This window comes from Tachysurus fulvidraco, chromosome 3, assembly GCF_022655615.1.
Source record: "Tachysurus fulvidraco isolate hzauxx_2018 chromosome 3, HZAU_PFXX_2.0, whole genome shotgun sequence".
Taxonomy (NCBI): domain Eukaryota; kingdom Metazoa; phylum Chordata; class Actinopteri; order Siluriformes; family Bagridae; genus Tachysurus; species Tachysurus fulvidraco.
In genome coordinates this window covers 24520559-24538639 of record NC_062520.1, presented here as the reverse complement: position 1 = coordinate 24538639, position 18081 = coordinate 24520559, and the positions used below count along the sequence as shown (strand labels likewise).

Below are 18081 nucleotides of genomic sequence, written 5' to 3'. Positions count from 1 at the left end.
AGGCACAGGCTCCCTGTGACCCGAGAAGTTCAGATAAGTCTTCCTTATCTTCCATAATTCATTAATTCTTCCTTATAGAAAATGAATGAATTATGATGATGATGATGATGATGATCATGATCATGATCATGATCATCATCATAATACTCATAATAATAATAATAATAATTATTATTATTATTATTTAGGAAAACAAACATTCTAACTTTGCTCATACCATTGAAATGTGAAAACGCGGGGAAATTTTCACAAAGGGCAGCGTGCTTTTTACAACATCCAATCAAAGCGCATGACGTTTTGAGTGACATATATCAGAACCAATCATCGTTACGTAGCAACCATTACAACCAATGTGCACTCGTGTTTACTCTTAAGGCGTCACTTACTGTTCAGGAAGTTTTTCCCCTGGCTGCTGTGAGTGCATGGTAAGGAAGGAAGACGACTGTAATTTATTTAAGTACAAAAATGAGCAAAGGAAATCACAGCAATCTGACAGCTCTTAAATGTACACTGTGGCGTGTTTTCACGTCTTTAACGGTTTCCTTATAAAGTCGAGATGGTCAGAGTTTAGGCTGAAGCTAAAGAGTTAGCACGTCTCGTCCTGCAGCTGCAGCTTTTCAACTACCATCTTTTTCGGTATATTTACGATCGCACGTGCACTGAGGACGTGAGCGTCACGTTTTTAAAAAATAAGTTACGCTCTTAGCACCGGCATGTTGCCATGGATACCTTCTTGTTGTGGTTCCCTACTTCTCTGGCCTTCTCGGCCTGCTTAGAGATAAGTGCTGACCTCTGAGTCTTGTTCTGCAACTGCACCTGCAGCTTTGTCTAAATGCAAAAAAAAAAAAGGTTAAAAATCCCTGATGAATGTTTTTACCTCATCAGCAAGTCTGCATGGACTCCACCCAGCAGATCGAGGACTCTTTCTTCGGAGAGCAGGATGACTCCGGTGATGAACATGAGCTGGCAGAGGGAGAGAGTCAAAGAGAGCCACTGGCTGTACTGAAAGTTTTCAAAAACAACCACATCCCAGAGACAGGTGAGAACAGTGAGGATCACACTGACATCTCTGACACACACAAGCTCAATGGGGTTGTATGTAGAATCGGACAGTTTATCACTGCTGCTAAGACAAGACAAAAAGACAGGAATACAGTGCAGGTCAAGACAGAAAGACAGTGCAGGACAAGACAAAAGGACAGGAATACAGTGCAGGTCAAGACAAAAGGACAGGAAGACAGTGCAGGACAAGACAGAAGGACAGGAAGACAGCGCAGGACCAGACAGGAAGACAGCGCAGGACAAGACAGGAAGACAGCGCAGGACAAGACAGGAAGACAGCGCTGGACAAGACAGGAAGACAGCGCAGGACAAGACAGGAAGACAGCGGAGGACAAGACAGAAAGACAGCGCAGGACAAGACAGGAAGACAGCGCAGGACAAGACAGGAAGACAGCGCAGGACTAGACAAACGGACAGGAAGACAGCGCAGGACTAGACAAACGGACAGGAAGGCAGCGCAGGACTAGACAAACGGACAGGAAGGCAGCGCAGGACTAGACAAACGGACAGGAAGGCAGCGCAGGACTAGACAAGCGGACAGGAAGGCAGCGCAGGACTAGACAAGCGGACAGGAAGGCAGCGCAGGACTAGACAAACGGACAGGAAGGCAGCGCAGGACTAGACAAGCGGACAGGAAGGCAGCGCAGGACTAGACAAGCGGACAGGAAGGCAGCGCAGGACTAGACAAGCGGACAGGAAGGCAGCGCAGGACTAGACAAGCGGACAGGAAGGCAGCGCAGGACTAGACAAGCGGACAGGAAGGCAGCGCAGGACTAGACAAGCGGACAGGAAGGCAGCGCAGGACTAGACAAGCGGACAGTAAGGCAGCGCAGGACTAGACAAACGGACAGGAGGACAGCGCAGGGCAAGACAAACGGACAGGAGGACAGTGCAGGGCAAGACAGGAGGACAGTGCAGGGCAAGACATACAGACAGGAGGACAGTGCAGGGCAAGACATACAGACAGGAGGACAGTGCAGGACAAGACAAACGGACAGGAGGACAGGGCAGGGCAAGACAAACGGACAGGAGGACAGGGCAGGGCAAGACAAACGGACAGGAAGACAAAAACAGCACCCACCAGTGTAAATACTGCATGTTCAATCATTATTGCGTGTGCAGAAATACTGGAATGAACACATTAGTATTATAGCAGCAGTTATATAAGGTATTGTAAAGTATTGTGCAAAACAGCAACTAACTGAAATGTGGGACAGCATGTGCAAAGGGCAAAAACTGTGTGTAAGACAGCATGTAAACAGTTTGGTGGATGTATAATGGAAGTGTGTGTGTGTGTGTGTGGTGTAGGTCTGTGCAGTTCATACAGTTTATGTGTGTGTTGTGCTCAGTACAGTTCAGTTATTAAGGAGTCTGATGGCTTTTGGAAAGAACCTTATACCTTTAAGCTCTTGTCATGTCATGTACGTTGAACCGCTGTGAAATATGTTTGTATTGAAATTTTCAGGATGTATTTACTGATCATGGTGAAGATTTGTTGGTTTGCAATTGTATTTTCCTTATCCCAGTGAGACATCGGTGGTTGTGTGTCTCTGTGATGTCACAGGGTGGCATCGCTAGTGCAGTTACAGTGGTGTTTAATGGGAGAAATATTGCACCTTAAACATAAGGGGTAATGATGGAGAAACACGGAAGCACTCCGATACAGATTATGTAACGACTAACAGAGCATACGTTTATTCGGTAATAATACACACTGAGGGTGGGGAAGTCATGTGTCTCACACACACAATCTCACACACACAAGCTTTTTACGACTGTCCTTGATATGAATATAGAGCCAATTAACAAAGTTTAAAAAAAAAAAAAAAAAAGATAAAATCCAGTCAAAGGATTATAGTTAGAGATAAAGGATTATAGTTAGAGATAGTGTTGTGGAGTACAATTAGTTCCTCTTATTACTTAAAGCCACATTAAACCTTAGTGAGAAACTGGAACGTGTAAACTCCTCCGAATCCTTTCCGCTGCCTTCCATAAATGTTAGATAAATGTCTTCTTCCAAAAACATCACCACTTTTTTTTTTTTTTAATTAAGGTAATAATTATCCTCATATTAGGTGAAGCAGCCATCCTTCAATCTCCTGTGTATGAGATGTTCCTAGAGAAACAACACTACATATTGGTTAAACAATAAAAGGCACACCTTCTGACCTTCTGACCGTCAACCACACTGTAGTAAAAACCTTATAATTGTATTAAATTGAAACCTTACGTTTAACATGTTCCAGCATTCAGTAAGCTGCTTTGTTTGCCTGTGTGTTCGTCAGTTGTGGATGAGAGAAAAATTCCAAGATGGTCGACGAACGTTCAGACGGACAGGACATTTTAGAAAAATCACTGAATTATATATTGTATAAGTTTATATGAGTTTCTCTCTCCATCATGTATCCACAGAGGTGCCTCTCTACCAGGGAGAGAACGTTTTAGGGAGAGACCCTTCAGCTTGCTCCGTGCCTCTCCAAGCTCGTTCTGTATCCAGCCGCCATGCCGTCATCTCCATCTCTGTGTTTGGTCCTAATAACCGTCACGGTCACAGTGAAGACGTAGAAACCCTGCTGTGGGACCTGGGCAGTTTAAATGGCACCAGGAAGGGACGACTTAAACTGAGTCCACAAGTACGCTACGCGCTGACTGAGGGAGACAGCGTGGTGCTCGCTGATCTGCCCTGTCAGTACGTCAGCCTGAAGAACACAGAGAGAAACACGCACACATCCGCCGGTGACAAAGCTACACGTTCGTCATCTTCTAGCGGTAGCACCGAAGGAGGAGCTGTGAACAGAGTGGACAAAGGGAGGAAGAAGACTCTTCTTCCTCCTGTGCCAGTTTGGAGCGATGAAGCGAAAAGAAGCGAGCCGACCCTGGTGCCTGAGTCCGACTCAGACTCTGATGGAGAGAAGCATGGAAGAAGAGAGAGGAGGAGAATTGTGGGTAGGTGATGAGATTAGCAAACATACATGCTGTATTGGAATCGTACATGCACTCATAGCACTTTTCATCCCCTTTCCATTCCAGCCTCGGACTCGGCATCTTCAGACTTTTCCAGCCCGACATGTTCGGCATTTCTGACCCCTGCAAACAAAATCATACCAGAGAGGTAACCAGCGGATCAGACACTATATTTGCTGCAAACATGTTGCCACAGTGTGTGTGCACTTATCCACATAAGTACTCTTCACACTTGAGATCTTGGATAATCTTGTTTTAGGTTAAAGTGAAAGTGACGTGACATACGGATAAGTACGGTGACCCATACTCAGAATTCCTTCTCTGCATTTAATCCATCTAGAGTGCACACACACAGCAGTGAACACACACACACAAACCGTGAACACACACCCGGAGCAGTGGGCAGCCATTTGGGGGTTCCTGTGCCTTGCTCAAGGGCACCTCAGTCGTGGCCGGCCCGAGACTCGAACCCACAACCTTAGGGTGACAAGTCAGACTCTCTAACCATTAGGCCATCAGAATCTGATGTTTCACACTGTACATTCCTAAACCCTGACTTAATATTTATATATCTTTTACATTAATTACATCTATTGTGTCACAACTGCTTTAAATAATGGCACATCAGTGAGAGATGAAGTACAACAATCTTTCACTCTTTTATTTATTTATTTATTTATTTATTTTGCAGTGAGGATGAGAGTTCTATTACCCCATCCTCAGCATTGACGGGTAGATGTCCGAAGACAGGGAATGACACCGAATTCTCTTCAGATTCCTCTAAACCCGGTCCACTGCACTTTAGCATAGATAGCGATACAGATGTCGAGGATGATGACATGGAAATGACGAAGGCTAAGCCAGCGATCGAGGCTGCTGTCATGGCGGAAGTGCCCGCTGTGAATCCTGCTGATCTGCACATGGACAGTGACACTGATGTAGAGGAGGAAGACATGGAGAAGGTCAAGACTGATTCAGAAGCTTTAGTAAGACCACCTGCAAAACAGGACCTGGTAGATCCAGCTGTTCTGACCATGGACAGCGATACAGATGTTGAGGATGATGACATGGAAATGACGAAGGCTAAGCCAGCGATCGAGGCTGCTGTCACGGCAGAAGTGCCCGCTGTAAATCCTGCTGATCTGCACGTGGACAGTGACACTGATGTAGAGGAGGAAGATATGAAGGTCAAGAGTGATTCAGAAGCTTTAGGAAAAGCACCTGCAAAACAGGACCTGGTAGATCCAGCTGCTCTGACCATGGACAGTGATACAGATGTGGCGGAGAACAAGACAAGACATGACGTAGCTTCAATTTCTGGACCCGCTGCTGCCCTAGAAGAGAAGAAAGAAGCATTGAGTTCTGCTCAGTTAAACTTGGAGAGCGATACCGATGATGAGGATGTTCCTCACATCCAAGACTCCAGACCTCCAAACTGCCATGTAGCCGAATTCAACATGAACAGCGATACCGATGTGGACGAAGACGAGGAGACGACAAAAGTGACTGACGGCAAGCATCTGGTGAAACAAGACAACGATTTTCCAGATGCCAGAATATTACGTCACGAGTCAGACAGCGATACGGATGTAGAGGATGATGGCGCTAAGATCGGAACTCCCACTGTAGCCAAAGAGACAGGAACCTCTCAGACCGCCGGTGAACGCAACACAGACACACAGCATGGCAGTTCTGTTCGACTTCAGTCTCCTGCTGAAACTCTGCCAGATGAGCTCAGGCTAAACAGCGACACGGACATGGAGGAGGATGAAGATGAGACCGAGGAGAAAGCGCAGAAGTGTGCAGAAGGATCATTACAGACTGTCCAGTCGTCTACACCAAGAGGAGCAGGTGGGTTTAGTTTATTCCTATTCTATTCCTATTTTTTGTTTTTGTTATATAACAGACTTTAGTTTAGTTCTTGTTATTACCTACCTGAAATAAAAGCATGTCTTTTAGCACGTTTATAATTTAGTTACGTGGCACATCTACCATAGTGCCTGTAAAATGAGCTGTTGCTATAGAAACACAAACAGATCAGAAGGAGCACATTCTTAATGACATATTTACAGAGAAACTTAATCACCGGTTTCTAAGCAGTCGGAGTTGTAAAATTTAACATACGTTGTGGTTTTAACTGTGTAGTGTGTTTGTGTGTGTGTCTCTTCTATAGGCTTGTCTGAAGAGGAGAAGGAAACACAAGCATTCCTTAGTCCATCCCAACTGTTCAAACGTGAGTCGTTTACATTCAACGCAGTCGCTCACGTGCCCGCCTGTGTGCGCGTGTGTGCCCGCCTGTGTGCGTGTGTGCCCGCCTGTGTGCGTGTGTGCCCGCCTGTGTGCGTGCGCGTGTGTGCCCGCCTGTGTGCGTGCGCGTGTGTGCCCGCCTGTGTGCGTGCGCGTGTGTGCCCGCCTGTGTGCGTGCGCGCGTGTGCCCGCCTGTGCGCGTGCGTGTGTGTGCCCTCCTGTGCGCGCGTGTGCCCGCCTGTGCGCGCGTGTGCCCGCCTGTGCGCGCGTGTGCCCGCCTGTGCGTGCGTGTGCCCGCCTGTGCGCGCGTGTGCACAGGCGGGCGCGCACAGGCGGGCACACGCGCGCACAGGCGGGCACACACGCGCACAGGAGGGCACACGCGCGCACAGGCGGGCACGCACGCGCACAGCACACAGGCGGGCACACACTCGCACACACAGTAAGTAAACCTGCCGTGATCACATACAGGTGAGAATCCTCATGTTTAAACCCGTCTCCTCTCTGCCCACAGCTGACACGTGACCTTGTCTCCTCTGCTTTTTTTATACACAACTGTTTTAACCGAATAGTTAGATCCTTGGCACTCTGTTTTTCAGTCTCTTTGTTCTCTGTCACTCGTTCAGGGCCGGGTCTCCCCTCTCTCCTCCACCCTTTTGTCTCTCCTGGAGGTGTCAGTCACACAGATGATGACTTTGCTGTGGCAGAGACGCAGTCCTTCGTGTGTGATGCTGCTCAAGCTGATGGTACACTAGACGAGACACCACAGTCGCTGGATGTCCCTGAACCTCAGCGCTCAGACGGAGCCTCATCTTTCCAGCTGGACCTTTCAGGTAGCAGCCATCAACCGCAAGAGGCTGAAGAACTTGACCGGGAACCTGAAGAGGAGGACTGGCAACTACAGTCCACTCAGTTATACGGTAACTAACACCATCACGCCATTCGTCTGCTATGGGGGAAAAAACTTCAGGCTTTTACTAAATTTTTTTCACATTTATTTATTTAACCACTCTATAAAACTCTCGCATTTCACATGAATGTGAATCTTCCCATGTACCATGTAAGTCTAATCTTCTCATGGATGTTGATATGAATTTGTTTAACACATGCAGTTTCTCTCTACTTGTGCTTTTTTTTACTCTGATGATGATTGGCATTTTAAAGCTACATCCAGGAGTGTAGTATTTCAGTAACAGCTACCGGTTTTATCAACATAAGCTGCCGACAGACAGAGCTTTCATTACTCTCTTGCAGGGCGGCTGTTCTGCACCTGAGAAAGTATTGCTATCTTTCACAGCTTTCTAATCACTTCTAAATGACCAGTGTGAAACGTTTCTCTGCTCCGGGTTAAGAAAAGGTGTAGTGCAGAACCTGGGGTTAAAGGTGGGGTCGCCGATGTTTGAGAAACACTTCAGAAAACTGAGTTGGGACGACAAATAAAACAAAAACCAAAACAAACGTGTAGCCAATGAGCAGAAAGGGGCGGGACTTGTCAATACGCGGCGGAGAGAGTGTTCAGTGCGCATGTGTGACATTAGCAGGAAGCGGTTTTAACATTGACATGGAGGATAAAAACAAAGAAAGAAAGCGAAGGAAGGCTCAGATTGGAGTTTCCCGAGACAATAACTCCTGAGCTAAACGCGTTTCCTGAGTAACAGCATTTAGCTCAGCAGTTATTGACTCGGGAAAGCGCTGGAAATTTTTTACACGTTATTATTTTAACACGTCCTACTTCATGACTTATCGTAAGCCTTTCTTCGCTTTCTTTCTTTGTTTTTACCCTCCAGGTCAATGCTAAAACCACTTCCTGATAATGTCACACATGCGCACTGAACACTCTCTCTGCCGCATATTGACAAGCCCCGCCCCTTTCTGCTCATCGGCTACACGTTTGTTTTGGCTTTTGTTTAGTTTGTCGTCCCGACTCAGTTTTCTGAAGCGTTTCTCAAACATCGGAGACCCCACCTTTAAGAACTAGGGATTAAGTGCAGTGTGAAAAGCTGTGATACATTCTCTTAATATTTTATCCAACCTAAATTACAAAAGGAGAAAAGATTCACTTTAACAGTGGAAAGTAACACAATAGAGTTTGTTTCCACTTTTATTGCTATTTGAAAAAATTTTCTCCTTGATGACGACCGTGCTGTTTTTCTCATCTGTATATTATAGCAATGAAAAATTCAGAAGGCAGCACTAAAGCTGGGCAAACACAGCTGGATCTGGATGCCACGCAGGCTTACATCGAGTCTTCAAGCCAAGAAGAAGAGGGAGACGAAGGAAAAGATGAAGGAGAGGATGAGACGCCGCTCCTCGCTGCACTGTGTCACTCCAGCATCCACACTGCTGAAACACCGCTCATCAAACATGGAGCCCAGAAAGAAGATCTTGAATCTAATGAGGAGGTCGGTGCTAGTGAACCAGAAAGAAAGGAAGAAGAGATCCAAGCGGATTCTCATCTCTCTACCGCAGACACGCTGCTGATCATCAGGAGCCCGAGGCAGGAGGAGCAGACGCAACCCTACACTGTACTCACTGAGAAATTTCAGAATGAACGCGAGGAGACGGAGAGCAAGGATCAAGAGGTACAAGACAGAGACGAGGGACAGAATGAAATGGAAAAAAGTGTGGGACAAGAGAATGATGACGGGAGCGAGATCAAAAGAAATGAAAGAACGGTGACGGAGAACGGAGACGTTAGAAACCAGGTAGAAGATGTGAAGAAGGAAAGAGACGAGAATAAAAGAGGAGAAAATGAAGTAGGTGAAGCACGAACGCAGCCTGCTGAGGATGATACCATTGTTGAAACACTGCCCATGTGCGAGGAGGAGGACGAAGAAGGACATGAAGAGCATGAGGATGTTCCCAGCTTCAGCAGAGGAACATGGTCTGCTCAGGTTGAGTCAACACAGCGCATTGAGCCTGATCATCAGACTCGCGCTGCTATCACCATTGCCGAAACACTGCCTATGTGTGAGGAAGAAGAGGGACAGGAGGAAGAGGAGAATGAACTTAAGAATAGCAGAAGACCTGGCAGGAGGAGAAAAAAGCAGGAGGCACCGGAACAGTCTGCTGAGTCTGATAAAGTTGCCAGTGCAACCGTTTCTGAGACGCTGCCTATGTGTGAGGAAGAAGAGGGACAGGAGGAAGAGGAGAACGAACTTAAGAATAGCAGAAGACCCGGCAGGAGGAGAAAAAAGCAGGAGGCACCGAAACTGCCTGTTGAGTCTGATCTAGATGCCAGTACGACCATTTCTGAAACGCTGCCTATGTGCGAGGTAGAAGAGGGACGGGAGGAAGAGGAGAACAAACTTAAGAATAGTAGAAGACCTGGTAGAAGGAGACCAACGGAGGAGGCACCGAAACAGTCTGTCGAGTCTGATAAAGTTACCAGTGCGACCATTTCCGAGACACTGCCAATGTGTGAGGAGGATGACAAGGGAGAAGAGGAAGAGCAACCGAGTAAAGTCTTGTCTACCAAGAGATCTGGCATGAGGAGACAAAATCCTAAGGCAAATCACAGAAGGCCCGTCGAGGTTCCCGAAACCTTACCGATGTGTGAGGAAGAAGAAGGACAGGAGGAAAAGCCACAGAGTGAAGTCAAGTCTGTTAGAAAATCCCACAGAGGAAGGCAGACTTCTAAATCCGAGGCCACACAATCTGTGGAGGCCGACTCTACTGCTGAAGCTACGAAACCTCAAAGGGAGGAGGAGGAAGAGCAAAATAGTAGAAGGAGTCTGAGAGTACAAGAAAGAGGAAGAGCAGCATCTGTAAAGGGTAAGGGTAGAGGAAGAGCTGCTGCAGGGAAAGACAGGGCAGGAAAGAGAGGGAAAGTAGAGAAAGATGAAGAGAGTGAAGAAGACATAGACAATGGGAGCAAAGGAGGAGGTGGAAAGAAGCTGAAGCAGAACTCCAAAGATGACGACAAGACCAGACTCGGGTTAGCGCAAGCGGAAAATGAAGAAAAGGAACGGTTAAAAAAGCAAGAGGACAAAGAAGAAATCAAGAGACTACAGAAGGAGAGGGAGGAGAGAGAGGAACGTGAAAAGAAGGAGCAAGAAAAGAAGGACAGATTGGAGAGAGAGAGAATAGACAGAGAGAAGAAGGAAAGAGAACAGAAAGAACAGTTTGAAAGGGAGATGAAAGAAAAAGAGGAAAAAGAAAGGCTCGAAAGGAAACAGCAGCTGGAAAAAGAAAGGAGAGAACAAGAAGAAAAAGACAGGTTAGAGCAAGAGAGGGAGGAGAGAGAGAATAAGGAAAAGGAAGAAAATGAGAAACTTGAAAAGGAGAGAAGGGAAAGACAAGAACTTGAGGAGAAAATTGAACTTGAAAGGAAAGAACAAGAAGAAAAAGATGCATTAGCAAGAGAAAAAAGGGAGAGAGAAGAGAAAGAAATGAAGGAAGAGGAGGAAAATCAAGGGAGAAAAATGAAACAGAAGGAGAAACGAGGTAAAGACAATACTGAGGGTGAGGAAAAAGACAAGAGACCAGCACCCGGAAGACGGAAAGCAGAAATAAAAGGGAAAAAAAGCAGGAAAGACGAGGATCAAGAATTAGCAGAAGGAATAAAAGAAAGACTGGAGAGCGAACAAGAACCAGGTGAACGACAAAAACAAGAATGTGAAGAAAGCAGCAGTAAAACGCAAGAGGATGAACAAGCTGGGAGCGACTCCAAACCCAGGCGAGGCCGACGCACTGCCAGGAAATCTCTCGCTCCACCTGCTGGCATGGAGGACGAAGGCGGTCCTGCTAAAAGAACTCGCTCGCGCTCCAACTCCTCCAACTCTGTGTGTTCCGAGCAGTCCACTCAGGATAGCCTGTGCGAAGGAAGAAGAAGAGGGAGAAGAAGAACTAGCACAGTGCCCTCTAGTGAGAAGAAGGACACACAGCAAGCTGTTCACTCTAACTTCAGGAGCTCAGACAGATCCAGCATAAGTGTGGCCCCTCAGGGCCGAGGCAGGGCAGCGAAGAGGAAGAGTGGGAAACCTGATGAGCAGGAGGAACATATGGAGGAGGAGGAGGAGAGAAAACAGTCAGCAGCTGTGGGGAGAGGAAGAGGTGGGAAACGTTCTGGTGCAGATGACATTAAAGTTGAGGCAGAGAAAGAGGAGGAGTCTCTACCTGCTGAGGACAGGGTTAAGAGCCAAACCAGCAGCAGGGGCCGGAAAAGAGGCGCTGATGTTTCTACAGCAGAAGCTCCTCTGCCGACCCCAAAAACCCCTCGCCGCTCTTTAACTGGACCAACACACAAGGTAGAAGAACATGCACTTTTTTTTTTACAATTCCTTCCTTTCGCTAAACAAGACGTAGTAAAAAGTTTGCCAACATTTCAGTCCATGCTTCTTCTGTACTATTCTAACCATTAGAGATTAGAAATGAGCAAAACATCATACACCGTAAGAAATGACACAATTGTAGGACTCTCGCTTGAGTAACAATTCTGTCACACTTCCTGTCAGGTTCTGTTTACAGGAGTAGTGGATGAGGACGGGGAGAAGGCGCTGGTGCGTCTAGGAGGAGGGCTGGCAAAAGGTGTGGCTGACATGACTCACCTTGTGACCGACAAAGTCCGTCGTACCGTTAAGTTCCTGTGCGCTGTAGCCCGCGGCGTGTCCATCGTTACCCCTGACTGGCTAATTAAGGTGAGGAGTTTAAGCTTTAAAGTTTGCATGTATTCAAATTATTTTGGACTCAGAACTCGTGATTATTCAATTGGACAAAACTGAAGCAGAGAAACAGGGTTGCACTTTTTTTTTTGTTCTGATTTCCTGTGCTTTGGAAAGACGTTCAGAGTCGTAGCAGCAGAACGAGTCTCGACGAAAGGCTTCAAACGTGCGAGCAGGAATAAATATATAGAGAAGCGAAGCATCCTTAACACTACAGTACACCTCACTCTCACCCATAATCACCTGATCACTTAGCTGCTGATTTGCATGAAGCATTTTTTTTTCTGTTTTTTTTTCCCGTCACTCGACACTTTGATTACAGACGGATACTTCACTGGGAAATTGCTAGCTCACAGTGAAACACACAGCTGTTTTGTTGTACTGTGCCACTGCTGGTGCGAGCACAGCTCAGCACAATGCTTTGTTTCAAACTCCTATTTCATAATTCTCACAAACGCCCACCGTTGTCCAGTGTTGCTTAAGTTCTTCCCACCCAGAGATCAGGGCCCTTTTATGTAGGACTACCAACTCTGGAGGACTGTGACGACATCACAATTCGAACTCGTGATCTTCTGAGGAACATATGAGATCTTCTCTTGTGGCATTTGGGAGTCCCAAGTTTAGAAATCATCTGGTTTCTGTAGAGAAGTTCTCATGAACATGTCTGTGTATTATAAATAGAAATAATCTCCCGCTGCATCTATACAGCAGACTAGTCAAACTATTAATACAGCACTTTTAACACAAGTGAAGTTGTTTTACAAGAAGAAATATTGGATCCAAAAACAACATTAATAACAGTAGAAATATCATTTATTCTTAAGACTAGCTTTCAGATTTCTCTGTGTTGATGAGCCCTGGGCTAGAGGTCTTCTCGGGTCTAAAGAAATGTACCCGACCCGAAGTGACCCGAATCACTTTTTACCCGAACCCGACGAGCATAATTTTTTTTTTTTAAGAAAGACCCGACCCGAGACAAACACGAAAAAAATTAGACCCGAGTCCGACCCGACCCGTTGGCATTTTATTTTAACCTGACCGGACCCGAATGTTGCGTAACTCTACACTAAAGTAACTGCTACAGCGTGGATTCAAATTTGATTGACAGGTCTGTTTCAATGAAAATTAGCTGACCACCAGCCACACGTCGCCAGCCACATGTCACAAGCGGTCTTGGCAAACAGAGGAGAGGTTGGAAAAGGACTCGAGTCGATGTACTGTACACACACATGAGATACAGTAGTTCGGGTCTTCTCGGGTCCGTTCGGTAAAAACACATTCATTTTAAATTATCCGAGTCCCGATGCCGCTATTATTATACCCGACCCGTGTCCGAGGCACACGTGAAACTTTTAGACCCGAACCCGCTCTGGTCTGACCTCGGGTTTTCGGATCTAAGTGGACCCGTGAAGACCTCTACCCTGGGCCCATATTCATAAAGATTCTAAGAATGATCTCAAAGAGCTTCTAATTTAGCTTAAATATTTCTAACTAGGAATCTTAGCTTAAGAGTGATTCAGGATCGATCTCTGAGCGATTCTGAGCAAGGACAATACAAAAACGTTTATCTTACAGAGGAGGCGGCGCTGACTCCAATAAAAAAAGGAGCGCTTTTAAAATACGGTCTATTATTAGCCTTCACTTGTCTGTATGTTAAGATATTTAAGGCTATATCGTGTAGGGATAGTGTTCGTGACCGATCATATTAGATTTATAATATATATATATAATTTTTGCACTGTGTCGATGTTCTCTCTCATATGACTGGTCACAAAATAATGAACCTATGAACTCACTCACGCTTCAGTATTGTATACAATACATTTTTTTTCCCTCTTCACATTTCGGCTATTTTCTCCTCTGTTAAAGTAACTCTTAAGCCTCTTAAATGTTCTTCTAGCTGCTACTCAAGTCTTTTTGACCTTAAGAGCCCTTTTAAGGGTTACGATGTTTTATGAACAACATTTATCATTATTAGGATCTTCTCTTTCATTTTAAGGGGAAATAACCACACATTCCTAAGAAATGTTTTTTCCCACTAGGAGCAACTCTACATCCCCTGATGTTTAGTGGCAGCTGCAGAGAATGCTCAGTTTTTCTCACGTAGCTTTACAAGCACGAAAGAGGCATCAATAAAAGAAGCTTGACTACCGTATAACTAATAGCTAAATAAGCTTTTGTTTTCAGCTGAAATGAAATTGCACAGATCCACCACTGCATTGGTTTTAACAGGTTTCTTAACAGTTTATCTCTCTCTCTCTCTCTCTCTCTCTCTCTCTCTCTCTCTCTCTCTCTCCCCCTCCCTCCCTCCCTCCTTGACCCGTTATAGTCTGCTAAAGCAGGAAGCTTTCTCTCGCCTAATGGATTCTTAGTAAAAGATGCAGAGCAAGAGAAGAAATTTAACTTCAGTCTGCAGGATGCACTGGGAGTAGCCAGCTCTCAGCCCTTATTACAGGTACTTTTCTCTCTTATCTCATCCTCAACCTTCAGGCATGAATAAGTTTTATGAAACATTTGCACCGTGTACCCATGACAGTTTGTGTTGTGCTGAAACAAGTGAATCAGATTTTTACGTAGTGCACGTGTAGATTGGCTGACCACTTTATTCCAATTTGTAGCTGTTCATTTGCTCCAGTTACTGCTATTTTTATACATTGATTCCAACCATTTTATAACCAGCCATGACATTAATACTGTGCCACTCAACAGCTCTGACCTGTCAAGGCATCTACTCCACAAGACCTCTGAAGGTATCTGGCTGGCACTAAGACTTTAGCAGCAGATCCTTTAAATCCTGTAAGCTGTGATGTGGCGCTTCCATGGATCAGACTTGTTTGTCCAGCGCACACCACAGATACTCGATCAGATTGAGATTTTGAGGCCAAGTCAGAACCTTGAAATCTTTGTCACGTTCTTCAAATGATTCCTGAACAATTATTGCAGGAAACGTTATCCTGGTGACGGAGGCTGCTGTTATTAGGGAATACTGTTAAGGTTAAATGGAGTACTCGGTATGCAACAACGTTTAGATAGGTGGTACATGTTAAAGTAACATCCACATGAATTCCAGGACCCAAGCTTTCCAAGTAAAACATTGCCTATAGCATAGCATTGCCTTTGCCAACTTCCTTTGATCCATGATCCAATTCTGATGCTCATATGCAGACTATAGGTGTTTTTAGGTAGTGGACAGAAGCCAGCGTAGGCACTCTGACCCATTTGTGGATTTGCAGCTCCATTCTGTGATGCACTTTGTGTTGGGAATCTTTCCGGCATAAGCATTCACTTTTTCAATAATTTGTGATACAGTAGCCCTTTTGTAGGATCGGAAAAGATGGGCTAGCCTTCATTCTCCACTTGCATCTGAAAGCCTTGAGAGATCTTGAATCTTTAGATATCTTTTGTAGGTATTAACCGCTGCGTAGCTGGAAAACCCCAAAAGACCTTCTGTTATTGAGATGCTCTGACTCACTCGTCTAGCCATCACTATTTGGCCTCAGTCCTAGTTGCTGAGAAACTGACGCTTGCCTGTTTATCCCGGCTTCCTACACATCGATTTTGAGACCTGACTGTTCACTTGCTGTATAAAATATTCCAGCCCTTGAAAGCTTCATCTGTAATGAGATAACCAACGTTACTCACTTCACCTGTGAGTGGTTTAAATGTTATACCTGATGGTGGATGGAACTTGCTAATATGATATTGTAATGTACATATCTTCCAAACAGGGCTATGAAATACATGTCACACCCTCTGTGAAGCCTGAACCAGCTCAAATGAAAGAAATCATTACTTGCTGTGGGGCACGTTTTCTTCCTAAAATGCCCTCTGCTCATAAGGTAACAGCACACGCATGCATTTAATAACCCTGCACACACACACTTAGCTATTTATAATTTATTCTATTTTAGCCTCACTTTGACTTATCAATTGGGTAAATCCTGGTTTATACTTTTTAACTTCTCCCTCATACCGGTTGCAATTGTGAATTCCTTTGGAGAGCCATATTTCTCTAATCATGCTTCTCTGACCCTCTCAGTCAGTTTCTGGATTGTTTTTCCATGTGTTATTGAACCAGATGCCTCTCTCTGTCTATGCCAGGCTCAGACAGTGGTGGTGGTGTCATGTGAAGAGGACAGAGCTCTGTGTGAAAGAGCTCGGAGTTTGTCTTTTCCTGTGGTTAGTGCTGAGTTCCTACTGACTGGCATTCTACAGCAAAAAGTGGACTTGCAAACACACAGACTTTCTGCAACACCCGCTGCCGCAGCACCCAAAACTAATGCCCGCACACGTGGGAAGTAGTCGAGTCCACTTCTGTGAGGAATAACATGCAACTAGATTTCTTCAGTGTGCTTCAGGTCATTATTAACAGCTGCTGTTAACCGAGATGTCGACCAATCTTTCATACAGCTGTCAAGAACTGTCAAGTATCAAGCTACACTCTTAGTCAAAGCTAGTATTTAACTTTACCTTTCCTTGTTGTTGGGTTGACAGCTTTGAGGGTACACCTTTGGTCTTTTGATCTGCATCTTTTACCTGCAAATGTGGAAAAATTTACCTTTTTTTAAAAGATTTAATTACATAAACGACTGTATTTAATTTTTAGCATGAAGCTTTAAAGATACATTATGTACATCCCAGGTCGCAAACTGATGTTGGACAATGTCAGCCATTTTATCCGGCTAAGTTGGGTGCCAGGGCTGACGGCCACCTTTAAAGATCTCTTGCCAATGTCTTGGCAGTTTTGGCTGACGTGTTATATCATGGTCGTGTGCCACTTTTAAATCCATGTTATGAAATATATGCCTTTGTTAACATTGGGGCAATATCAGCCAGGTTCTTCTGAAAACTGTTCCGTTAATCAACGATGCCAGTGTTAGGCCAGATTTATGTTTTCAATCACCTTTTTCCAATAAAGAGAGACATTGCAAAGGTTATGGAAGATTTTACACGTGAAGGCACCACCCCAGGCTGCAGCATCCCATGTGAATAAACCTTTTGTCAACTATGAACAATGTTTTGTGTGAAATCTCTTTGATTTATTTTTGTACACATGGGTAAATATTACTGTTTGTTCATTTATGAGGTAGTGCGAAATGCACAGTGATGCTATAGGGCGGGAAATCCGGGATCTTCCGAGCTTTTCCGAGAAGACCCGACGCATGCCGAACGTCTCGCCAACGTGAGCGCGCGCTCTCGTCGCTCCTCAAGTGGCTTTTCTCGTCGCGGGAGGCGGAGAAAAAAGAGGAGGGGAAAAAAGAGAAGGAAAAGGAGAAGAAGGAGCGAGAATAAAACGATTAGAGCAGAAAAATTACACCGCACCTCACCTATCACGCTCACCGGACACGCACTCTTCATTAATGTGGACCTATTTACTGCAGTCACGGTAAGGAAAGGAGGGGAAAAAACGCATAGCTGTGCGGCACGTGAGGGGTTAAATTTTGCAGGGTTTTTTTCCCTTTTGCACTATGGGGTAAATTTTAAGGGCGAGAATTGGGTTATTAGATACCTTTTTTTTTTGGATATACATATTTTTAAAATATATATATTGTTTTTTTTTTTAATGGATAGAGGTTGCGGATGAGCCAATGCTGATAGAAGCTTAATAACGCAGAGGATTGATGCGGAACGCAGCATCAGCACCAATTCACACCGGTGTGAAGTGCGGCGTTAATAAAGCGACGTTTTTTGTTCCAACTTTCTTTACAATGCCATTAAACAGGATAGACAGTGCTCGTACGCTTTAAACAGGATGACTCCCTTCATGGATGCTCATTGAGCGAGATGTTAATGTGAGATGTCTGGATCTGATCGTATACCAACCAGATCTTATTAATGATGTATGGTTTATTCTTGCTGTGTCTTGCATTTTTGTCTCACTGTGTAGAAATGTGTAGGAATGAGAAATATATCTAGGACAAGGAAGAGAAAACACCTCGCCTGCGCAGTTGGAGAGAGAGGGGGAGAGAGACAGCGAGAGAGAGACAGACAGGGAGAGAGAGGGGGAGAGAGACAGAGAGAGAGAGACAGACAGGGAGAGAGAGGGGGAGAGAGACAGAGAGAGAGAGACAGACAGGGAGAGAGAGGGAGACAGACAGGGAGAGAGAGGGGGAGAGAGACAGAGAGAGAGACAGACAGAGAGAGA

General features: G+C 45.2%; 2 protein-coding genes across 2 annotated transcripts in view; both read left to right on the top strand.

Moving 5' to 3' along the window:
* The first annotated feature begins 276 nt into the window (after positions 1–276).
* Positions 277–16948, top strand: mdc1 (mediator of DNA damage checkpoint 1). The gene is made up of 12 exons (XM_047811745.1): positions 277–425; positions 886–1039; positions 3475–4008; positions 4093–4174; positions 4718–5877; positions 6200–6259; positions 6900–7193; positions 8443–11522; positions 11730–11912; positions 14266–14391; positions 15665–15775; positions 16038–16948. Exons 1-12 carry the CDS (start codon positions 423–425, stop codon positions 16236–16238), a joined length of 5988 nt encoding a protein of 1995 aa, XP_047667701.1. The 5' UTR covers positions 277–422; the 3' UTR covers positions 16239–16948.
* A 144-nt stretch (positions 16949–17092) lies between these two features.
* Positions 17093–18081, top strand: part of si:dkeyp-77h1.4 (microtubule-associated protein 4) — a 19542-nt gene continuing 18553 nt past the window's right edge. The window contains exon 1 of the mRNA XM_027148025.2: positions 17093–17322. Within this exon, the coding sequence (XP_027003826.1) occupies positions 17297–17322 (26 nt within the window). The 5' untranslated portion in view covers positions 17093–17296. The remainder of the gene's footprint in view (positions 17323–18081) is intronic.

Coding starts and splice junctions, on each gene's coding strand:
- mdc1 (XM_047811745.1), top strand. Junction 4,009..4,092: donor AGAGAGGAGGAGAATTGTGG/GTAGGTGATGAG, acceptor TTTCCATTCCAG/CCTCGGACTCGGCATCTTCA. Junction 5,878..6,199: donor GTCTACACCAAGAGGAGCAG/GTGGGTTTAGTT, acceptor TCTCTTCTATAG/GCTTGTCTGAAGAGGAGAAG.